This window comes from Branchiostoma belcheri, unplaced genomic scaffold, assembly GCF_001625305.1.
Source record: "Branchiostoma belcheri isolate BF01 breed outbred unplaced genomic scaffold, Haploidv18h27 scaffold58, whole genome shotgun sequence".
Classification (NCBI taxonomy): Eukaryota; Metazoa; Chordata; class Leptocardii; order Amphioxiformes; family Branchiostomatidae; genus Branchiostoma; species Branchiostoma belcheri.
In genome coordinates this window covers 811,389-833,888 of record NW_017804220.1, presented here as the reverse complement: position 1 = coordinate 833,888, position 22,500 = coordinate 811,389, and the positions used below count along the sequence as shown (strand labels likewise).

The following is a 22,500-nucleotide window of genomic DNA, read 5'->3' as shown; positions in this document are numbered from 1 at the left end:
ATTCTTTACGTCTTTTTTGAGAAAGTACAATTTGGTTGTGATTTGTGAAATATTCTATTACATTGAAGAATTCTTAACTACATGTTTTATGTTCGCTAGAAAGTCGATACTATCAGCGGTCTTAGAAAAATTTATATAAAGCCATATCTTTATCCAGAAATTGTACCCGAGGTTGACTAGGCTTGCCTGTCCCTGACCATTCCTGTAGTAGTAAGAGTATATTTTGACCTACACAGGCTACGTGTGTACTTTCACTTTCTTTCTTACAAAAGTGTCAAATGCCTGTTTCATGACAACTTAACATCATTCAACTCAAAACATTTTGTGTACCCTCCCAAATGTTTGTCTGATACTCACTGCTTTTGTTAGGTTAGAGATTTCACCTATTCATGAGCTTGAATAGTGTCCGAATTCGTAGGTCATGCTAGTTCTGACACACGTTCCACCTACAGCAAAGCAATTCTAACCACGGCGTTCTAACAGATAGATACATATTTGGCTTTCTAAGGGTTGTTCTACAGGCCCCAGCCATACTAGACATAAACCTCTTTTGACATACTAGCTATGAATCTTTCCAGTTGACCTTTATTATTATTATTATTATCCGTCATTTTTATACAGGGTAACCCAATTCAGTGATGGCACTGCTTTTCAACGGGGCCCTGTATTACACAGCACAATACAACAATCACATACAAATAATAACATTAGCGTACAAAAATTATACAATAAATAATTAGAATGGCAATGATAATAACGAAAACAATAAATAAATTATAATGGCAATGATAATAACGAAAACACAGTAATTAACCAATAACAGTAATAAATAGTAATAATAACAAAAAATACATCATTGTCCAGTCCAGTCATTGTCATTGTCCAGTCCTATACCTTTCTAGTTATTGTCATCATGTAGGCAAACAAAACCAACCCCGTAAACACCCTGGCATGCACTAATTGATTTGAGCGGGCGGGCAGTACCCAACGCACCGTACGGATACCAGGCAGTCTACGATGGTCTAACTGCCAGGCTATACTGAAATAAAATACTCTTAAACTTTTTATTACAATTATAATATTATGACGATATGGTTCTATTTCACGATTTGAAAATCTTGACGGTATATGACATAAATAAGTTTCAAACAGCCATTTTTGTCCATAAGGTGATACATAACAACTCACAATTACCAGTACAATACAAGAACTTATTCAAACTTAATTCAGATATACGTTTCATTTATGCCCTTTTCTCTCTTTATACCCACAGGTAAACTTCGCCATGTCCACCGTACCCTGAGATGCAGACTACAGCAGGAGTTCACTGGCTAGCATGAAACCTTAGCATGAAACCTAGTCGTGGAAGGATTGGGGTGTGCATTCATGTTTTGCAGCCAAAATTGAAAAACAAGCATGGAATGCAACAGCATCATGAAAGCGAAGAAAACAATAAATAAAAAAGCAAGACTGACACAAACATACATGATAGAAAACACACAAGTCAGTTAGTGAATAAAATTCCTTACACAAAACATCACTGTTACACTACATGTGTCACACAGTAAAGTTATAAAAAAAAACGACCAGCATCATATAGTTGCAACTAAAAACACATTTGAAATATTATAAGCTTGAATATGCTGCTCCTGAGTAAGAAATTTGTTCTCTCTTGATAGAAGAAAACATATTTGAAATATCAATAAAGACAATCATTAATATTCTGTGTGCAAAAAGCCACAGTTTGCCCGAAAAGGTGCTATTGCATGCATGGTAACATAAGCCTTTCCTGCTTGTTCTGATGACCACAAGGCCGGAGGCTACCTCAAAACCAATTCCCTAGGGAATGCATTCATGCAATTTTTGAAATTCTTTCAAAGCGATCGCAGTACTTACACAAATGCCTCCGCCCCTGAGGCGTCGCCAAAAAGGTAGCGATCATTCCCCCACAACCTCTGCTTGGAGAGTAGTGTGTCTGTCTCGATCTCTCTCTCTGTGTCTGCCTGTCTACCTGGCGGTCTATATATATATGTTTCTGTCCCGAGTCTCTTTGTCTGTCAGTCAGTCTGTCTGTCTGTCTGTCTGTCTCTCTGTGGAATTCCCTAAACCACAAAAAGTCAGACACAGGAATAAGAAAATTTAGGTCCCAGAAGCAGGAGGTTGGCCTGGAGTCTAGTCTGTTCGGGTCGCCGGTGCCATATACATTGCATGCCGATCGCCATATACAGCATGCTAGCTGTAATCAGAAACTCTTTCTATGAAAAGTACATCGTGTATGTTTATGGGCGTTGTTACGTTATGGGTGCTGCGTTTACTGACTCCAGTTTGCAATACGTGCAATAAGTGGTCGTCAAACCAGATCAGCGTATAAACTGAACACTCCTCGCAGCAGAACTGATCGTTATCAAAATAGTGCTCTACATTATGATCCGTCTGCTTAATATGTAACGTTAACACTGTCACATTTTTTGGACCTAAGACTTATTTTAGTGTTACCATTGTCCTTCTGTATTAATTTGCATTTGGAAATGTTTGTTGACAATATTTTATATACATTTTATGTATTGGTTCATTAACTATTTTGAATTGCTTTAAATGACGTTTTAAAGTTTTTTTTAATATACTGTTGATGTAATGTCCCGAAATCATTTCAGTCTTTGGCTGCCATCTTTGGGACAGTGTTGTTTTTAATGCAAATAAACCAATGATACAATAGTTTGCTGATCAAAGTTCACAAATACTGACACGCCTTCTGACCGAGCGCTCACTGATCAAGTGCTCACTGACCGAGCGTTCACTTCCAAGTTTCATGCTAAGGAACCCACCACAGCTATCAACAAGAGTTCCACGATCTCATACCTTCGCCAATTCATGTTACCCATTCTGACTAACGAATTTGTACATTTTCTCGTTGATTATTAAAATCCTTATTTCATTTCCCTCATGGATTATATCGGTTGGTCATATTCTCCACCCAACGAGAGCCTTATTTTAACAGAGAAGGCTATTATAGCACTTCCTCATAAATTATACTAATGAGGTTGTGATTTGAATAAATTATGTTTATTTATTTATTTCTTCTTCAAACATACATTGACAGGGAAATGCACACATATACGAGTACATGTCCATATACCCTGAATTGCGTAAGTTTGTTACAAAACAATATTGTACATACCATATGTGCTGAATATCCTGACAAAAATACATATAGTAACAAACGCTACACCAAGATCCAAGCTCACAGGCTGGTGGTTGGTCTAGGAAATAGAGGTATTATAAAGTCTGGCTGCAGTGTGCAGGAAAGACTCAGTCTCAGATGTTCGCCTTCACTTAGCGTCCAAATGTGGCAAGTATGGACTGCTTGGCAGTTACCACTATGAAATTATAGCAATTTGCCATTAATTATTATTTTTTTTTCTGTCCACCCCTCCAGCCGGCCTTCGGCCCCAATGTTCTGTACGAGCTCGCTCAGAAGCACGGTGACGTCATGACCATTTGGATCGCCAGAGAAATGCACATTATCGTCAGTGGATACCAGATGATCCGAGAGGTTCGGACTGGTTTATCATTTTTTTTTATTATTTGTAAAGCTCTTTTCAACCCTGGACTTTGAATGCAAGTTTACATTAGTATTGATAATTCAACTGGTAATACAACACCTACCTATATACCCACATGTCGTTTTCGCTCTGTTTCTTCTTCCGTTCCAAACACTGACCTGGTCAATGATTTGAATCAGACCGTCTGTCACCATGGTAACTAGTGTTGGGTTACAGCATGTTGCAATTTTGTAGTAGGAGTGATTTAGACTAATGTCACCATAAATGTGAATGTGTTTCAGTAAGAATTAACACAGCAGACCATATGCAAACGTTAACATTATGCATTTGCTTTACCTTTTGCGTTACCTTTCTAGTCAAATCAGACTTATCTCATTTCAGGTTCTAGTCCGAAGAGCTGAGGACTTCTCCAGTCGTAAAGTTCCTCAAGTGGTCGTGGATTCCCGTGGTGATGGGACGTCCAACAAGGCAACGAAAGGTGGGGGACAATGATCCAATGACTTTGGATAAGATCCAAATAATTGATACAACAAAATTAAAAAGAAATACTTTAAAAAAAGCTGGCCGGAGGCCAATATGTGAACGGTCTGTTGCATTTGGATGTGATGACGATGTGTTACCAAAATAATTGGTCACCATGATGTCTTGAATTGGACTAAATAATGCTAATAAATTTGGAATCAGATGCATAATTGGAATGCTATATATATGTCATAAACTCTTTCTAGCAGAGAAGGAATTTTAGCAGAGAATAGTCTATTTAATAGCGGTTACGCGCAGTAACGAATCCCGGAACGAAAAATTCGTGATACTCAGTACAAAGCCGGGAAAATAAAGTCATCTCGCCCTGGAGCAATAAAAGTACGAAGTTTTGTACGTTTCAATTGTTCACACTTTAATCAAAGCCGCTGATAAACAGACGTTGGTTGAATTTACACTGTCGAAGCAAATGTTTTGCATATCTAGAACACGTTTCGGACGTTTCAACCAAAATTCAATTTCATGCAGGTGTTCTGTTCGCCGACTACGGGCCGGACTGGAAACAGCAGCGAAGGTTTGCCCTGAAGACCCTCCGAGACTTCGGCGTGGGTAAGCGGAGCCTGGAGGGGAAGATCTGCGACGAGGCCGCCTCTCTCAGTCGGGAACTTGTGACCAAAGACGGTCAACCTTACAACATCAAACACTTGCTGCAAGACGCTGTTTCCAACATCATCTGTTCCATCGTCTTCGGGAAGCGGTTCGAGTATGGCGACCCCGAGTTTCTGTGGCTGATTGAGGTGCTGAACGACAATGTAGAAATCAAACCGGCTGAAGATCTGCTCGCCAACATTCACCCCGTGTTACGTCACCTCCCGTTCGGGTCGGGCCAACAAAAGAAACTGGCCAAAAGTACGTCCAAACTTCAAGGGTACTGTCGAGGACAGCTAGAGAAGCACAGGGAGACCTTTGACCCTAACGACATCCGGGACTTCATCGATGCCTTCCTGCTGGAACAGCAGCACGCATGCGCAGGAGGGGACCAATCACAGACAGGCTTCACGGACAAACAGCTACAGGAGGTTTGGAAGCGATCTTCTTACGATTCTTCTAGTTGATGTTTCACATATTTGCTTCGAGTCAGAGCATGAAGGTAAAAATCACATGTGACTTTTTTTTTACCTCCATGGTCAGAGTGTTAGTCCTGTACACGACTTCAGTACTGCTGCGTTCCCAAAGGAAGCTTAAGTAAAATTGCCAGACTGTCAAAGACTCTCTGATAAGTAACTAAATAAATAGGCTCTTTTTACACTGCCAAGAGGTTTATTCAGCTGACTTCTCAGTGACCGTCTGTCACATTCCTTAGCGCAAATCTGACTGGTTCACATTGCACAGCACAGGTGTTGCTGCAATAGATACTGAATAAACCTCTTGGTTGTGTAAAAAAAAATACGAGTCTCTTTGTTCAGTGACTTACCAACTTGATGAAACTGGCCACGGTCTCTGGGTAGTAGTATAAAAATAGTTTTCTTGTTAAATTGCAGATATGCACAATTAGCATGATTCTTCTCTGTGGGCATGATAATAATTATTGTTATAATAATAATGACATCGTAACAGTTATTGTCGTAATATTTGACAAATTGTCTGCCTTTCTTCTTCTAAAGTTCAAGCGTGATACCGAGTAAAGGAAAAGGAGTGTCGGTGTGTCTAAGACGGGCTTTATGAATTACAGTAATTACTGTGTTCTTGTATTGCTAACTTTATCACAGATCATCATGGACCTGTTTCTGGCCGGTACAGAGACCACCGCTACCACCATGCACTGGGTCCTGCTCTACATGCTGCTGTATCCTGATATACAGGAAAAGGCAAGTTTTTTTGGCAACGCCTTAGGGGTGGAGGCATTTTCTTCTTTACGACGCTAAAGCTTTGGTCCCAATTGGGTCTGCCGGGCACCGGCAGTCGTGGTCACAATTAAAAGTTACCTTCACGCTGACCTGCAGGGATCCCGGGGGCTCCCTCATTGGTCGACCCCCGGCAGGTACCCGGCAGATGCTCTGACGATGTCTTGTAGTGACCTCTGTGGAGTCCAACAGGGTAACGCGTGCTTCTCATATCCCATTGGGGCAGTTGTACTGGGTCCCTGCCACATGCCCACGAACGACGGTCAGGCATTATGAAGGCTCTTAGTGGGCACTTATCATATTTCGGAGTTAGATTCTCCTCGTGTCCCGGACAGGCCAAAAAATAGCCCGGCAGCCACGGGGTGTCCCACGGGGCGACGTAGGGGTCACGCCCGAAGGTGCCCCCCCCCCAAAAAAAAAAGCCCGGGAACTACCCTCTAGGACCCCTTTTTCCAATTGGGACCTCAGCTTTAGGGAAAGAATCTTCTGGTCTCCGAAAAGTATTCGTGCAATACCATAATATTTCTTTTTTCCTATTTTCTTGCATGCACATTTTCAATACTAGGTGCACCGAGAAATCGACGCCGTTCTTGGACAGGCTGTTCCCACTTACGCCCTCCGGGAAAAGATGCCCTACACAACAGCGACCCTAGCGGAAGTGCAGCGCATCAACTCGGCGGTACCAATCGGCGTTCCGCACTCCTCCTCCAGGAAAACCACACTCAACGGCTACACCATCCCGGCTGACGTATCCGTCTTGGTACGACTTTCACATTCGTATAAAGGGGTTTTGTTTGCGATGGATGTGGTTGCATATACATGTACATGTATTTCCATACGTTGTTATTTGAATACAGTATAGTGAAAGAAAGTAAGGGGGAAATATGTAACCGCAGACTGATAGTCTCCCTGCAGACTAGGAGGAAGCGGATTCTACTATCCATTACCACTTCGGAAGACCTGGTCACATGAGGCTACTAATATCCCATTTATGTTAAAGAAAATGAATGAATGAGTGGATGAATGAACTGATGTATGAACAAATGAATGAACTTTATTGCAAAAATTACGATGTTATCAATACAAGTCTATTCTAAAAAACCTTATGACGACAGGAATTTGGACGTAAACGGCTTATTGACACGATGTACAGTACATGTACACGTCTGTTACATGATGTTCTCTCTTTGTTAAAGCACTGGCCTGAGTACATAATTATACATTCCGGGGCATGACATAAGTAGGCTGAAAATGTTAATGTTTCTTTCAAATGTATGTTTCTTCAGTCCAATATCTGGTCCGTGCACATGGACCCTCAGCTGTTCCCGGAACCGGACAAGTTCAACCCCGACAGGTTCCTGGATCGGCAAGGGAACTTCGTCAAGCACGAGGCGCTCATCCCGTTTTCTGTTGGTGAGTTGGAGGTGTCACTGACACTCTATCCAATCATGAAATTTCAAGTACAATATGCTCCTCGCTATGGCTTTATTATCTTTACCGAAGGAAAACATATGGTGTTTGCTCTGTTTCTTCTTCCCCTTCTTCCTCGTCTTCTACAAACCAAAAAGTTCAATGACCTGAACCAGACTGTCTGTTGCCATGTTAACTAGTGTTGGGTTACATCATGTTGCAAGTTTATAGCAGAAGGGATTTAGACTCCTGTCTGACCATATATATATTAAAGTGTTTGAGTAAGAATTAACAGAGCGGACCACATGCGAAGGTAAACATTATGCATTTGTAAATACCTTTCTAGTTCTTCTATTTTTCTTTTCTTTTCATAGAGCATCACTATTTTGTTACCTCAGTGAAGGTTAGACATCCAGGTAATAAGATACGCAAACGAACAGTTACACAAGCAACTGGATATAGTTTTGGAAATGGTCTGACGTATAATGTAGTATCCATTTCCTTTCGTCAGTGACACTGGAGAGACTGGTCAGAAAATAAGCAGGTTTATATTTATAAGCATGGACTATTGATTGATATACAGATCACTATTTTGTTTTTGCAGCATATTTTCTGAGTTATTTACGAAAATGTTCTTAGGTCCTCGTGTGTGCCTGGGAGAACAGCTGGCAAGGATGGAGCTTTTCCTTCTGTTCGTTTCCCTGATGCAGCGTTTCACCTTCCAACTGCCAGAGGGCGCCCCTGCACCGTCCTCCGTGGGCAACATGACCGCCCTGATCAACATGCCGCAGCCATATGACCTGTGCGCCGTCTCACGTGGGTAATAGCGCCATTATCATCAGGCTCAAAGCTAAACTTCAAGCAAACCTTTCAGTGGCTGCCTTACAGTACCAAATTGGCAATACAGTATCCATTTGCCAGCCAGTATCCAAAATGCAAAAAAAAAGATACCAGTACAAAGATAGCCCGATAAAATGCCTTAAAACACGTCAAAAATAAGCCAAAGCAGAAATCTCTGCTTGGAGATCCGTGAATAGTTTCATCAGGTTGGTATGGCACTGAGTAAAGAGACTCTTTTTACACAACCAAGACTTCTATTCAGCGGACGTTTTGGTGACCGTCTGTCACCTTCCTCAGGGCAGTTCTTACAGGATTTATGCTATATCAGCGACATATGTGCTGCAGTGCAATGTAAACCAGTCAGAATTGCCCTAAGGAAGGTGACAGACAGTCACCGAAACGTCGGCTGTATAAAAGACTTGGCTGTGCAAAAAGAGTCTCTTACTCTCTGCTTGGAGAGTTGTTCAATCCCACTAGATGAGCCCCAACCAGGCCTTCCTATAAGTGGTTATGAAAAATTAATTTTTGTTATGAAATTTGATCATGCTGTATTAAACAAACCATTTCAAACTACATTTTTACTATATTTTTAACGTCACATAAAGAGAAGAAGAAGTCGAATCTTTCTGTTAGAGTAGTTTTAGAGCTAACGTTTCTACTACGCAATGAAAGCATGTCTCCTCTATTCATTGGCCTTATTTGCATAAATGGGAAACTTTATATTCTCTATCCATAGTCCTTATTTGCATAAATGGGGAACTTGAATGCTCCCGTAACCCAAGAGGGTTATGGTCTCGGACCGGAGTTTTTCACGATTTTGGATCCGGCGGACACCCTCAGACCGAAGGGCTATAACTCCGCCAAAAAAAGTACGCCATTACATCAGTCAACGGAGGTTTCCAGCCGGCTTCCGATACAATTTTGGTTATTGTCCGTCGACTCTATAATTTGGGTAGAAACTGTAGTTAAACGTAAATTTTGGATACGAAAAATGTAGTTTTTTTGCAGTTTTTTCAACGGACCTGCTTGGAAAAAACGAATTTTCCCAGGCTAACGGCTTATATGCTGAAATAGCTTACTACTTTCTGTTTCTGAAAAACATAAAAAAAAATATAGGTTGTTGCGATAAGTTTTTCACAAAATCCGGTGACGCGAACCCCTAGAAATTCCACATAGAACGCAGCTATTTGGGTCATCAGGCGACAAACCGCATCACCCTTGCTCGCGGACTAATACCAAAAACGCTTCGCTGGCCGTCCAACTTCACCGCGCCGAAAAACACTACAATCCCAAGGCTTTTTGATCAATTCAAAACCTAGTTGAAAATCTACAGCGATCGCCGAGCTATGGGGAGCCAAACCTAGCGTGACAACCTCGCAGATCCGGCGATTTACTGCGCACTATTTGGAACCCTGGTCAGAATTAAACTCCGACCCGGAACCTTAAATTTGCATTTCGACATTAATCATTAACTATGTACAAATATACACCGTATCAACAGGATATTCAATGACCCTGGGAACATACAATAATACAACTGTACATGCTTTTATCTGGCCTCATGATATGTTTTCTTTTATACATGTACCAGATGCAAAGAGCTTGAGATTCATATGTGTGAATATGAATTGGTTTGATATTCTGCCTTTCAATTCAAAGTTGAATGTTATGTTTGACTATGGTCTGTTATAATTACTTGAAAGTAGTATACCAGTAAGGTGTATGAAAACACCCCATGCGTTGCCATGTGATTCGGGGCTTGTTACAAGCTTGCGTAATTAAATGGTAGATCATATGAATGATATTGAACCATTGCAGAATTTTGCCAACAGTAAAATTGCCAAATTAAATTGCAAGATTAAATTGAATTCAATAAACATATTTTAAGTATGGTGCTCTGTGGTTACCCTGTGTACTGCGTGATTTTGTATTAATGTATTACATAGGAATAGGAAGAGCAGCTGACAGAAATATCAAGCTACATGATTGTTTAGATAATAATTGTGGATCCAAATACATTTCAGTCAAAGTAAATTGTCGTCTTTGCACAAATGTTACTATTATTGTTGATATTACTACGCACTACTCTTCATTAGCTATATAGTGCATTCAAACAGGTGAAATGTATGTATTAATTGCAGGACTGTCTATTTTTACATACATGTTTTACGAAAAAACGCATGAAACGTTGCATTGTGTGGAATTTCCGATGTAAGGTTTCTCCTAAGCTTACAATAGGCCCAACGGTACACACATTTTTTACAATGCACATGTTTTCTTTTATTATTTCTCTACTTCGTGTGAAGCCACACTGCTTTTATTTTATGGATGACATCCACGCACGCATCGATTTTCGCCTGTTCTAAAAAATAAATTCGAAATTGAAGCCTGGGTACCATTCTCCGTAGTCCATTATGGCTACCGACAATAGAGAGCCGGCGATAATTATGGAGGATGGCACCGAGCTCCACAGGAATCTAGAACTCCGTACCGTACCGTGCGTGTGCGCCGGTGCCGACTCATAAATGCTGCAAAGGCCAGCATGTGCTGGGGTGAAAGTAGTCATCTACAACCGCAAATTCGCAATACCAGCTTCGCATTCCTTTCGTTTAGAGGCATTTTTGCTGGACTTATTTTATTCGTCCGCTCGCGTCTGCAGAGGATGTCACCCACGAGATTAAGACGGATCGGCCTGACTCTCAAAGACTCGATGTAACGTTTGTTAAGCACATGTAGCAAAGCAGCCGCTGGCCAACTTTGACCCAGTTTCTGGCCCTAGCTGTTATCGACATAGCCGGACCCGCCACAATAAACAGCGACGTCTCCACCGTGAAAGGCAAATATTTGTCCCGGGGGTTATACCCAGCCACTGGGGCAAGGGTCACCACTCTTTCCCCTTATAACCTTTCTAACCGTTAGTTTGACAACACTGCTTTTACACCTGGGGTCGTACTATTGAGGTCTCTTTAGTTAGCGCCGAATGGCAGACGCTCCAGACCCTTTCGATTAATCCCCAACAAGTGTACATGTAAGCTCCTAACAATTCAGCCCTTGGCGAAGAGAGAGTAGCCGTCCCACCCAACACTAGTAATACCGAGGCGCGGTTCTATACTTCAGTACTACCGCCCCTTGGGAACAGGTGTATGTGTAAGATGCACATTCTAAGGGAAGTTATGATGGCGGCCCGGCATTTTGTGGATCTGCCGACGGTCCTGGTGGCGATGTCGACCTGCCTGCTGTCCTACTTGTACCTGCAGCGTCACAGGAACCTCCCGCCCGGGCCCCGGCCGTGGCCTATCGTCGGGAATATTCCGTACTTGATGTGGCTAAAGGTGAGTGCACGTTGCGGTGCAGGTGTAACATGTTTGTGTGCGATTAACAACCACCCTTACCTTAAAGGTATCCAGTGCAGTTTTTAGGGATTGGAAAACCGATTTTTCAAAGTTAATATTCTAGTCACTTATATATACTGAGTTGAAACCACACTGCCCAAATTTATATTGACCCTCAAACACCCCTAATTCTGACGGAAAATGGTTACCAGAAGGGTCCTTGGCTGATTTTTAGGGTACCACCCAGAAAAAAAGACTCATATTGGGGCTTATTTGTGCAATTTTTAATACCCAGAGTATGAAGTACTGATTGAAATGTGCTAATGTGAAACAGTATATGTTAATATAACGCAGATTGCCTTATTCGGAATAATTCCAGTTTTGCTGCTCTGAAATCGCATTGGATGCCTTTAAAAGAATTTTTTTAAACTATCAGGGAACTTGAAAAGAACGCGTTGTGTAGTAGGATCTCTCTCGTGGGTCATGATTTGAACTGGTGACGTGCGATCATGATGTGCTGTTTATATCCTAAAGAATGTATTCACAATACGATCTCAATGGTGCAATAAAAATGATTGGCATCACGGGCCGTAGTTTTTTTTTAAATTCATTCCAACGTTTAATCCCAAGACTTGGTGACGACACACTCAAGTTTTTTTAACTTATATTAATGCCGCCATCAATACAGGGGACGATACAATACTCATTTTCACCTGAGCGAAGTGAGGAAATTTGTGTAACGTGCCTTTCCCAAGGGCACAAGATCGGTGGCATGTCAGGACCTCTTGATTCCGAGTCGAGCACTCTGCCGCTACGCCACACGACCCGCAGTTTAACACCGCACTATAAACTGAGCAATGAAGCCACGAATTCTGGAAAATAAATTCTCGTCTAAAGCAGTGGAAAACTGTTAAATTATCCCCCATTCTTTGTCTTAACAGTCCCATGTCGGCATGCACCACGTTTCTCAGTCATCATCAAAACGTGGGACTATTCATTAGCCTCAGACTCCAAAGAAAAAGGCAAAGGCAAACCTTCAATGATTACATAGACACCAGATAGCTTTACATTATTTACCCTTTTATATTTTGAGTGTTACCTTGCAACGAGTTTGCAAACACATGTAAAAGAATGAAAATTAAAATGTTCCGCAACTAAAGAAAATGAGTCATCGGAATTGTTTACCGAATCTATCGATTTCCACTAAAGTGCTGAAGACAAGTAAATTTTCTGCCACGTGTGACGTCAGCACTGGGTCAAAGTTCATCGGAAGTCGGTACCGCACCCCGTCCTGGTTGAGTGTGCCTGGATGTAGATGACTTCCTTCACTTCTCTGACAAAATGTACAAGAATTGTAAATTTGTTAAATTCCCCCGTCTCCACAGCCTCAGTTCGGCCCCACCTTTCTCACCGATCTGTCCAAGACGTACGGTGACGTCTTGTGTTTCTGGATCGCCCTGAAACTTCACGTGGTCATCAGCGGTCACGACACCATCCGCCGCGCGCTGGTCACCCGGGCTGACCACTTCTCCAGCCGCAGGATACCACCTACACAAGCCTACATCCGCGGGGACGGGACAACCACTAAAGCGGCGAAAGGTACAAGACTTCCATGACACTACTTGTGACAAGTCTATTTGTTTATTTCTTTATCTGGATTTTGCCCAAAGTGAAAAGGAGGGCAAAAGTGATCTCGAGTCAGTTTTAAACCCAAGCCCGTTACTTTACGAACCGAATCGAATTTGAGTCAAATTTTAGGATTTATATATGTTTAGAAGATGTCGACGAAGCAATGATTTTTTCCCCGTCTGAATTTGTCGTATCCTGTATGTAAACAGACACCTTTTATTTAAGAAGAGTAATCACCATATCAAAGACCGATTCGCTACTTATGATTTAATATTAGGTGTTCTGTTTGCCGAGTACGGACCAGACTGGAAACAGCAGCGGAGGTTTTCCCTGAAGACCCTCCGAGACTTCGGCGTGGGTAAGCGGAGCCTGGAGGGGAAGATCTGCGACGAGGCCGCAGCGCTTAGTCGGGAACTTTTGACAAAAGACGGTCAACCCTTCGACATAAAACACTTGTTGCAAAATTCCGTCTCCAACATCATCTGTTCCATCGTATTTGGGAAGCGGTTTGAATATGGTGACCCCGAGTTCTTGCTCATCATTACCTTGTTGAACAACGTCGTAGACACTAAGCCAGGGAAAGACATTCTTGTTAACATCCATCCCGTTTTTCGCCACATCCCTTACGCCTCTCCGGAGGACAAGAAACTCACCAAGAACCTCTTAGGAATGCAGGCTTTCTGTAAAGAGCAGATTCAGCAGCACAGGAAGACCTTTGACCCAAACGACATCCGGGACTTCATCGATGCCTTCCTGCTGGAACAGCAGCACGCTTGCGCAGGAGGCGACCAATCACAGACTGGCTTCACGGACAAACAGCTACAGGAGGTTTGGTCTGCAATCTTCTTCTAGTTTAATACCTTGGCCAAGAAGGTAATGTTTTCAGTTTTGGCTTGGTGAAGTGGCTGTGGTATTGGCCTGTGGATGGATATTTGGCCTTAATGATATTTGGTAGGTGAGTAGTGGTTGAGAAAACGAAGGTCAAGTTCGAAGATGGTTCACCTGGCGTTTTGCTACAATACTGCAACGGGCTGTGTGTGTGTGTGTGTGTGTGTGTGATTGTATGTATTTATGTATGTATGTATGTATGTATGCATGTATGTATGTGTTTGTTTGTGTGTCTATATGTGGTCAGAAACGAAGCTACAGCAGATAGGGTTGGGCTTTTCATGCTGTTACCTATATCGGGGGTGTCGATTTTTTTTCAAACGTTCATAACTCGGGGTGTGGTGCATGTATCCTAATGGTATTTCATAGCTACGTTGTGGTTGGGACAATTATCAAGGTCATGGGCATTCTTTTGTTTCTTTACGGTATTGCAGCAGCATTGATGGGTTGGGTATCTGGTGTTTTGGACAAGCTAAGTGATTTTCGTAAATGTATTTACTATCGCGGTGGTTTCATTTCTGGGGCGTCCTCTTGACAGGAAATCATGACACCGCATTTCTATTTTACTGCGGAATTCTCAACGTGAGCTTGAAACGCCGCAAAAAAAAATTGCTTTTCCTTGCCACGAAATAATACCAGCCCAAATTTAAAGTAAATTAATGCATTTACGCTGCACAGTCATATCAATAAATTATAATTAATTCATCAGTGAATTCACCAGTATACGGTGAAATTAGCGAGTAAAATGCAATATTATAAGTGTGAATCTCAAAAGATATTCGAATCCGCTCCAATACATGTATGTAATTGCGCAATGGCATCAATAACTGGGGAAAGGGCACAACTATGGCTGTCAACATAGCTTTAAGTTCAATGGCTTTTGCCCTACATTTGAGTACAAAAATGTCACGGGCATTGCACGATCATTGTTTGCTTGTATCAAAGGTTGACATGATTATGATCACACGCACAAACACGGTAAATGTTTTTTTCGACCTTTATTTAACCTTGAACCGTACAACGGCTCCGAACAACGAGGTCCCGAGTTCGAATCCTGCCATGCCAAGCAATTTACATGAATTTCCTCACTTTAATCAGGTGAAAATAAGTACGTCTGTTGCACATGTCCGTTCATCATGCGTTTATCAAAGAACGTAGGAGACGGCATTAAAAGAAATGAAAAAAACTCGAGTGTGTCGTCGTCATGTCTTGTAAAAAATGTTGGAATAGAAAAACAAATCATACTGCGTACTCGCACTGCTACGAAACAGCTATACAGCTTCGACCCTCACATGCTGGACACCCATAAGGCACATGTGGAATCCTTCAAGGGCAGCCTGCAGTGCCAACGGCCTGTATGTCCTGTGAAACTGTCTCGCTGCTGATCAGCAGAAACTGATATCAACGTCAGCATTTAAAGAAAAACGGACTGTAGACTAGTTGAGAGGACTGAATTTGGAAAATGAACTACGTATGTAAATGTGCCTATAATGTGACTGTGTTGTATATGTACATGTTTGTAACGTTTTTGTATATTGTTGGGTACAATTTGTATTTTTATGAAATTGTATGTTTTAATGTGTGCCCAGGGACGCCTGAAAAGCAGATCAATGGATCTGAGGTATTCCCTGGTGAAATAAATAAACTTGAAACTTGAAACACTCTTCGGCCTAAGCCGCTGTTCAAGAGCTCAAAGGGAGGATGGTCAGGGGTCTCAACTCACAACGCATCGTAGTTACTCATAAGTTTCACGACTGCGTCTTTTGATATTTCTTTACAGGTTCTGTTGGACCTGTTTCTGGCCGGGACGGAGACCACCTCCACTACAATGTGCTGGGCTCTGTACTACATGGTACTGTATCCACACATACAGGAAAAGGTAAGTTACTTTTCTTGGCAAGGCATTAGTATATGATTATCTTTTATAAGAAAAATATATCGCTGTTTGCTAGTGTCGATTTGTAGCCTTTATAGTTGCACAGGAGTCTAACTACAAGAAAATGAAAACATTCAGAACTGATGTGCAACTCTCAAAATGGAATATAAAAATGAAGACAATTCGAAGCCTGCCGATGATAAGGCCGCATTTCCCAATGCAGGGCCCGATCGAGAATACAAAATATAAAAGACAACAAAACACAAAAAATTAAAGAGGTAATAAGGACCACTATTTCTGAAATACATTCTTGATGTGAACTTTTTTTTGTTCACAATTACACAAACCGGTTGGAAAATGTGACTAATTAATAGCATAATGAAGCTACGTTGTTGACTAATTTCTGTTTAGATGTATCAATTTTAGATACATCACGACAACAACTCTTTTATTCTCAGTTCAGTACGACTCTGTTTAGCTAATTGTTTCCCTATCCCACAAAAGGTACATCAAGAGATCGAATCAGTCCTGGGGCAGGCTGTTCCCTCTTACGCCCTCCGGGAAAAGATGCCCTACACAACAGCGACCCTAGCGGAAGTACAGCGCATCAACACCATCTTACCCTACAGCGTTCCACACGCAGTCTCAAGGGACACAACTCTGAACGGTTACAACATCCCAGATGACGCCGTTATATTGGTAGGATAATACCTCTGGTTCACACATATGTTGTGATTGTTGTCTACATGTACAATATTATATAGAATGTTGTAACGTTAGGTGCCTTGCTAAAATTTTTGGACATACGGAAGAGAAGGAGCGATTTGCCCTCAACCAGATTCCGTGGTGTAGCGGTTATCACATCTGCCTAACACGCAGAAGGTCCCCGGTTCGATCCCGGGCGGAATCATTTTTATTTTTCCAGTTATATGCTGCATGGAGAAGTTGGATCTTATCCAAAGGCTAGAAGCAGTATTCTTAATCTAAATCTATTCATGGCCAAAAGGCATTGCCAATGGTGGGCATGAGTTTTGTTTTTTTTTTTTTTTTAGTTTCACCAAGGGCGCGGGCGTTTGATTGTCAATGAAATGCCATATGATTGAAAACCGATTGTCAATAAAATACCATATGATTGAAAACCAAGCAATGAAACCAGACGCTACGTAATTATCAAATGTGGCAATATGCCACTTTTACAAAATATATCAGCTTCTCCGTTAGAAAGAGCTCATGATGCATTACAATTGTTCATCTAACTTCGAGTCGTATTAGCATTAGTCTAAGTCACCAAGGTGACCCATTGTTTGAGTCTCAAATCGTCATGGCACTCACGCTACCCAACCAGCTATTCCCATCTTGGCCCCTGACAGCTTTTATGAAGCATTTCTTGTTTATCTTTTTACGTTGCAATTGAATCAAGTATAGTTGGATGTTAGATCTGTTCCAAAGTTATTGGATCCGAAGGATGATACTTTGCTTCCATATCGACACCTGTAACTCAAATTCTACAAAAGGCCAGTTGTAGTATTTGTAATCTATCCATGACAAATTTTGGACATGATTTAATTTTCATTTTACATTGTAACTGTGTTCCAGGTGAACCTGTGGTCCGTGCACATGGACCCTCAGCTCTTCCCGGAACCAGACAAGTTCAACCCCGACAGGTTCCTGGATCGGCACGGGAACTTCGTCAAGCACGAGGCGCTCATCCCGTTTTCTGTCGGTGAGTTCTGTATAACGTTATTTGTAGTCAGAATCAGACATATGACACAGAAATAGACATATGAGTTCGAGACTCAAATTTCATCGAATTATTAGATAATACGTCATCGAATTATTAGATATTTATTGCATCAAAACTTCTTATATCTTCTTTAGTTTTATATTTTTTTTTACTCACTTGCCGTTTGATAAATAATTCAAATGCATATCAGGAAAACAAGTGTCCAGAAGTCTTATGTGCCCAACTATTCTCCAAACAGAGTTTGGGTTTTGGCTTATGCTTACTTATTTCTGGCTTGGGTTTTGGCTTATTTTTTTATCTTTTATCGGGCTTTCTTTTTTGCACTGGTACCTTATACGCGAACATGTACGTAAGCCTAGGCTATTGCTCAGTATGTGAAACTCGACTGAGAAACACTCAGCAGTGATAATATAACATAGCCTGGGTACCATCCGGATTTTCGCTACGCAACGCTCGAAAAAATTCCTGTGACAGTAACTCTGGAGAGGAGCCCTCCATCAGCTCCTCCACCTCCCCTGAACCAGACCTGGACAACAGCAGTGATGAGGACTACAAACCTGAGATCACAGACAATACAGCAGGGAGTGTTGCGTAGCGAAAATCCGGATGGTACCCAGGCTAGTGATAACATTGTTTTAATTCACAACCTTACATGATTATGTATATAGTGATCAATGATCAATCATCGTTTTGAACTGCAGGTCCTCGCGTGTGTCTGGGAGAACAGCTGGCTAGGATGGAGCTTTTCCTTCTGTTCGTTTCCCTGATGCAGCGTTTCACCTTCCAACTGCCAGAGGGCGCCCCTACACCGTCCACGCCAGGAAAGATGACCGCGCTGATCAACATGCCGCAACCCTACGAACTTTGTGCCGTACCACGTGGCTAGCGCTCTTGATAAGTGACTTTGGGCGGAACGTTTAAAAAAGTGCAATACTAGAATTAGAGTTCTAAACGTTGCAAAAAAAAAACAGGGTGTAGAGAACTATTAAAGAATCTGCTTGATGATTAAATATTTAATTTAGTAGCTACTTCTACCACTACAGTTAAACACGACAGGATATACGCAAAGACTGAAACTACAATTTCTAGAGTCTGCTTTTGATAGGAACCTGACTAAGCAATGAATTGAAATTGCAATAATGACTGTTGTGCCGTCTCATGATTTACATAGGCTAATATCACCTTGAGTGCTGTGTATTTGAAACGTAAAGTGAGTCAGAATAACAAAAGCAAAAAGATTAAAGTATTCTATTATCTTAAACTATGAACATGGATGATCATACGGCAATTCGTTTTGCCTCGTATCCTTCTTTTCCTGGTGAAAAAAAGGCTTGGCAGCGGTGGGATTCGAACCCACGCCATCGAAATGACTGGTGCCTTAAACCAGCGCCTTAGACCGCTCGGCCACGCTACCTGCATGGCGGTACAGGTTCTACGACACGTTCAAAGCACTTTGTTGGCATCTCAAGCAGTACTAGAGGCCTTCCTCAGGCCAAACAATTTGATTCTTTGGTTTTCTAATTCTTCCATAAATGTGAAGAGACAGAGCGAGAAAAAAAAACAGGCTAAGGCCCCAAATGCTATATGATAGGAGCTATGAAGTCAACATACCAGGCTGGTTTATAATTCATACACTGGATTTTAAACTTTTCATCAAACCAATAAATTACTAACTATAGATGGAAAAACTGTTATGGCCAAAATATGAGCATTTTGGAGTTGAATGATTTTTTTTGCAAAATCAGAAAAAATGCAGCGGGCGAATCCAAGAACTAATTATTTGAATCGGTGTTGCCTCAAGCAAGAAAAATAACATAATATTGGTTTGATACAGGGAATTCGAAATCGCATGTATTAGGATTATATGAGACATTGCAATAATCCATTGTGAGCGCACGGAAGCTGGGGGGCAATATCAAACTGTAATATTGGATACTCCTCATACCTCAGGGCAGCTATAACAACCAGATTCCGTGGTGTAGCGGTTATCACATCTGCCTAACACGCAGAAGGTCCCCGGTTCGATCCCGGGCGGAATCATTTCAGGGAGAAAGATATTTTTGGTGCTGCTCATTTGCATGACAATAGGCGGTGTCTCGTGACGCACACCTGCAGCTACGCGGTCATTTGCATAAGTCTCCTGATTCGTCTGATCCGAAATTCAATTAGTGCCATCACCTGTCTGAGGTGCGCGGGCCAGATGCAGCGCTGGGAATAGCAAAAACAGGACTCAAGTTTTTCGAACGTGAAAGATGTCGACCCGCCGAGTAAGGCCCCGTCATGAACCGCATCCACCATGTACTTCGGATTTACAGTGCCCCATAACACTTAACAGTGTAGAGGCTGTTATCGCAGGTCTCAAGGACCCAAAGGGAGCATCAGCCATCGCTATCCAGAGAAGTATCCAGGCTGTACACCCTGAGATGGAGGTAGACCGGTGTAAGGCACTGCTGAAGGCCGTGTTGCTGGAAGGGTTGGACAGCGGACGGCTGCGTCGACCGCCTGGCTCGAAAGTTGGCCGCGGCCTGGTCGGACGATTTCTGCTCAAAGCAACCGACGGAACGTCCGCGGAAACGTTGACCGCTCTACCAGAGTCTCACGACGGAAAGTCCGCGGAAACGTTGGTGGCTGTACCAGAGTCTCACGACGGAACATCTGCGGAAACGTTGGTGGCTGTACCAGAGTCTCACGACGGAACATCTGCGGAAACGTTGGTGGCTGTACCAGAGTCTCACGACGGAACGTCCGCGGAAACGTTGGTGGCTGTACCAGAGTCTCACGACGGAACGTCCGCGGAAACGTTGGTGGCTGTACCAGAGTCTCACGACGGAACGTCCGCGGAAACGTTGGTGGCTGTACCAGAGTCTCACGACGGAACGTCCGCGGGAAAGTTACCCGCTCTACCGGAGACTCAGGACGGAACGTCTGCGGATCCAGAGAAGTCGACCGCTCTACCGGAGAAACACGATGATGAGGAAAACGCAACACAGCTGCAAGTGAGTTTGTGATTGTGATTTGTTTATTTGCACATATACAACGAAATACATATTAATAGAGTAATAAAAATGGACAAATATATTATGGACAAATATGCACGTGGGCCTCCCCCAAACGAAAAAGTAAATAATAGTAATTACATTAACAAGAAATCAAATTATGTACAGAATAACTAAAACACAATTTTCTTACGTGTTGGAAGAAAAAGTTTAGCCATTCGTAATAATGAACTTTCATGTCATCGATGATATATGCACAACTATTAGGAGGAGGAGGAGGACCCACTAGTGGCGCCGGGAGATCTGACGTTTGAGCTGGAAGAGCCGTGCACCCCGGCCGCCTATATACAGCGGGTACGGGAGGAGAGGGACAGGCTGGTGGGACAGTGTCAGGAGGCAGAGGGCTACCTGAACTACTGGAACCTCCCTGCACATGGTATGTACAGTGTAGTCTGTTTCACGTATAGTCCAGCGGTTGGCAACCCCGCCTCTGTACCAAGAGGTTAGGAGTTCGAATCCCGGCTGTTGTCGCCCATTCGACATGCTCGCTACTCCAAAGGGCCACAGTCCTTCGGACAGGAAGTTAAGCCGTGGTCCATTGTTCATTGTGCTTATTGAAAAGAGCTTAATTGGAATTTTCCTCCGTACAATGAACCTGTAAATACTGTACATAGCATCTGTATACTTCGGATTCTGAGTCAACAACCCAAACCACAAGACCACCTTGCCACCTAGTCTGCACTTCTTACTAAATCTGCCATGTGTCGCTCTTGTTCAAGTGCAAACTTGGACGTGGACGTAATTTTTTTACCTGACTTTCAGTGCCTAAACCTATTAGTGGACGACACGTGTGCATACCGGAAAGTATTCACTTAAGAAATTCACATTGAATTGAATCTCATTTTGAAGCTCTTTTGTTGCATTCTGATGAAGTCTTTACTACATTATGTTGTTTCAGTTCTTGATCAAGTCCGCATCGCGGTTGGCAGGTCAAGGCTGATCACAAGTAACGCGAGATCCCCGCTGGCCAGGTTTGAAGAACTGTGCCGAGAAGCCATGGTGAATATATAGAGGGCTTTGTTTGTTTTTATGTTAAACATATGGTTTCTTTATGATACGTTGATACTCTACTCAATGTAAATCATTTATATGTTTGCAGCCCTCCCATGTTAGGATGTTTCCAAAAGTCAAGTCGTTTACCAAGAAATGCTCTCTGATCGTGATATTTGTACGTGTTTGTAATATAATTCTCTGTGTGAGACAACACCAGCAACAGCTGCTTGGGCTCAATTCCAATAAATCAAATCAATTACGCTGTTTTTCCTCCAACAGATACTAGGGGGCGACAACCCGTACAAAGCAAGCATGAACGACCTGGATGCGTATTGGGAGGTTGTCGAGCTGGAGGTAATTATATCAACAAAAACACAAACAAACAAACAAGCAAATAAACTTTGTCTATTCAGGTAATGATATCAACAAACAAACCTGCTTTGTCTATCTGTTCAAGCATGTCATCTGTCTAAGTCTAACATGTTCAAGAAACGCAATGTTCTGACTGTTATTACTCCGTGAAGGAGGTATCCCTCCTGTAGGAGTATTGTGGTCAGTTGTTTTTTCGCGTTCGCAGGTAAAACACACGATACCCGTTGTTTAATCGGCATGTTGAGTTGATACGTCGTCTCCGGGCATGCCCGTGATGATGCCCGTATTTTTGGTTCCTAGTGAATTCTTTCATCAGTGACAACTTTGGAAGGATAAAGATACTAACCTCCAAATTTTCGATGGCTATCAGTCCATCTTGTTCACGGAGTGGCCTAATCTCGCGAGAGCGCGAG

General features: G+C 42.3%; 3 protein-coding genes and 3 non-coding genes across 6 annotated transcripts in view; 5 read left to right on the top strand and 1 right to left on the bottom strand.

Annotated features, from left to right (window-relative positions):
• LOC109481878 (cytochrome P450 2U1-like) overlaps positions 1-8,303 on the top strand; it is a 12,804-nt gene extending 4,501 nt beyond the window's left edge. The window contains exons 2-8 of the mRNA XM_019784508.1: positions 3,437-3,553; positions 3,945-4,041; positions 4,572-5,122; positions 5,813-5,911; positions 6,513-6,707; positions 7,234-7,360; positions 7,997-8,303. Of these exons, the coding sequence (XP_019640067.1) occupies positions 3,437-3,553; positions 3,945-4,041; positions 4,572-5,122; positions 5,813-5,911; positions 6,513-6,707; positions 7,234-7,360; positions 7,997-8,181 (1,371 nt within the window). The 3' untranslated portion in view covers positions 8,182-8,303. The remainder of the gene's footprint in view (positions 1-3,436; positions 3,554-3,944; positions 4,042-4,571; positions 5,123-5,812; positions 5,912-6,512; positions 6,708-7,233; positions 7,361-7,996) is intronic.
• Positions 8,304-11,144: 2,841 nt separating this feature from the next.
• Positions 11,145-18,763, top strand: LOC109481830 (cytochrome P450 2U1-like). The gene is made up of 7 exons (XM_019784447.1): positions 11,145-11,529; positions 12,915-13,128; positions 13,436-13,986; positions 15,827-15,925; positions 16,427-16,621; positions 17,519-17,645; positions 18,368-18,763. Exons 1-7 carry the CDS (start codon positions 11,341-11,343, stop codon positions 18,550-18,552), a joined length of 1,560 nt encoding a protein of 519 aa, XP_019640006.1. The 5' UTR covers positions 11,145-11,340; the 3' UTR covers positions 18,553-18,763.
• Trnav-aac lies at positions 16,760-16,832 on the top strand. The gene has a single exon. It is a non-coding gene; the product is annotated as a tRNA-Val (tRNA).
• A 235-nt stretch (positions 18,764-18,998) lies between the features above and the next one.
• On the bottom strand, positions 18,999-19,080 carry Trnal-aag. Its single transcript has one exon. It is a non-coding gene; the product is annotated as a tRNA-Leu (tRNA).
• A 553-nt stretch (positions 19,081-19,633) lies between these two features.
• On the top strand, positions 19,634-19,706 carry Trnav-aac. The gene has a single exon. It is a non-coding gene; the product is annotated as a tRNA-Val (tRNA).
• A 154-nt stretch (positions 19,707-19,860) lies between these two features.
• The window catches only part of LOC109481886, a 3,334-nt gene continuing 694 nt past the window's right edge, over positions 19,861-22,500 (top strand). Inside the window, exons 1-4 of the mRNA XM_019784517.1 lie at positions 19,861-20,662; positions 20,930-21,098; positions 21,621-21,721; positions 21,995-22,069. Of these exons, the coding sequence (XP_019640076.1) occupies positions 19,919-20,662; positions 20,930-21,098; positions 21,621-21,721; positions 21,995-22,069 (1,089 nt within the window). The 5' untranslated portion in view covers positions 19,861-19,918. The remainder of the gene's footprint in view (positions 20,663-20,929; positions 21,099-21,620; positions 21,722-21,994; positions 22,070-22,500) is intronic.

What these genes read in the sequence shown, in the direction of transcription:
- LOC109481830 (XM_019784447.1), top strand. Translation starts at nt 11,341, where the DNA reads ATGTGTAAGATGCACATTCTAAGGGAAGTTATGATGGCGGCCCGGCAT. An exon ending in CGTACTTGATGTGGCTAAAG is followed by an intron (nt 11,530 to 12,914) that starts GTGAGTGCACGT and finishes CCGTCTCCACAG; the next exon opens with CCTCAGTTCGGCCCCACCTT. An exon ending in GCTCATCCCGTTTTCTGTCG is followed by an intron (nt 17,646 to 18,367) that starts GTGAGTTCTGTA and finishes TTTGAACTGCAG; the next exon opens with GTCCTCGCGTGTGTCTGGGA.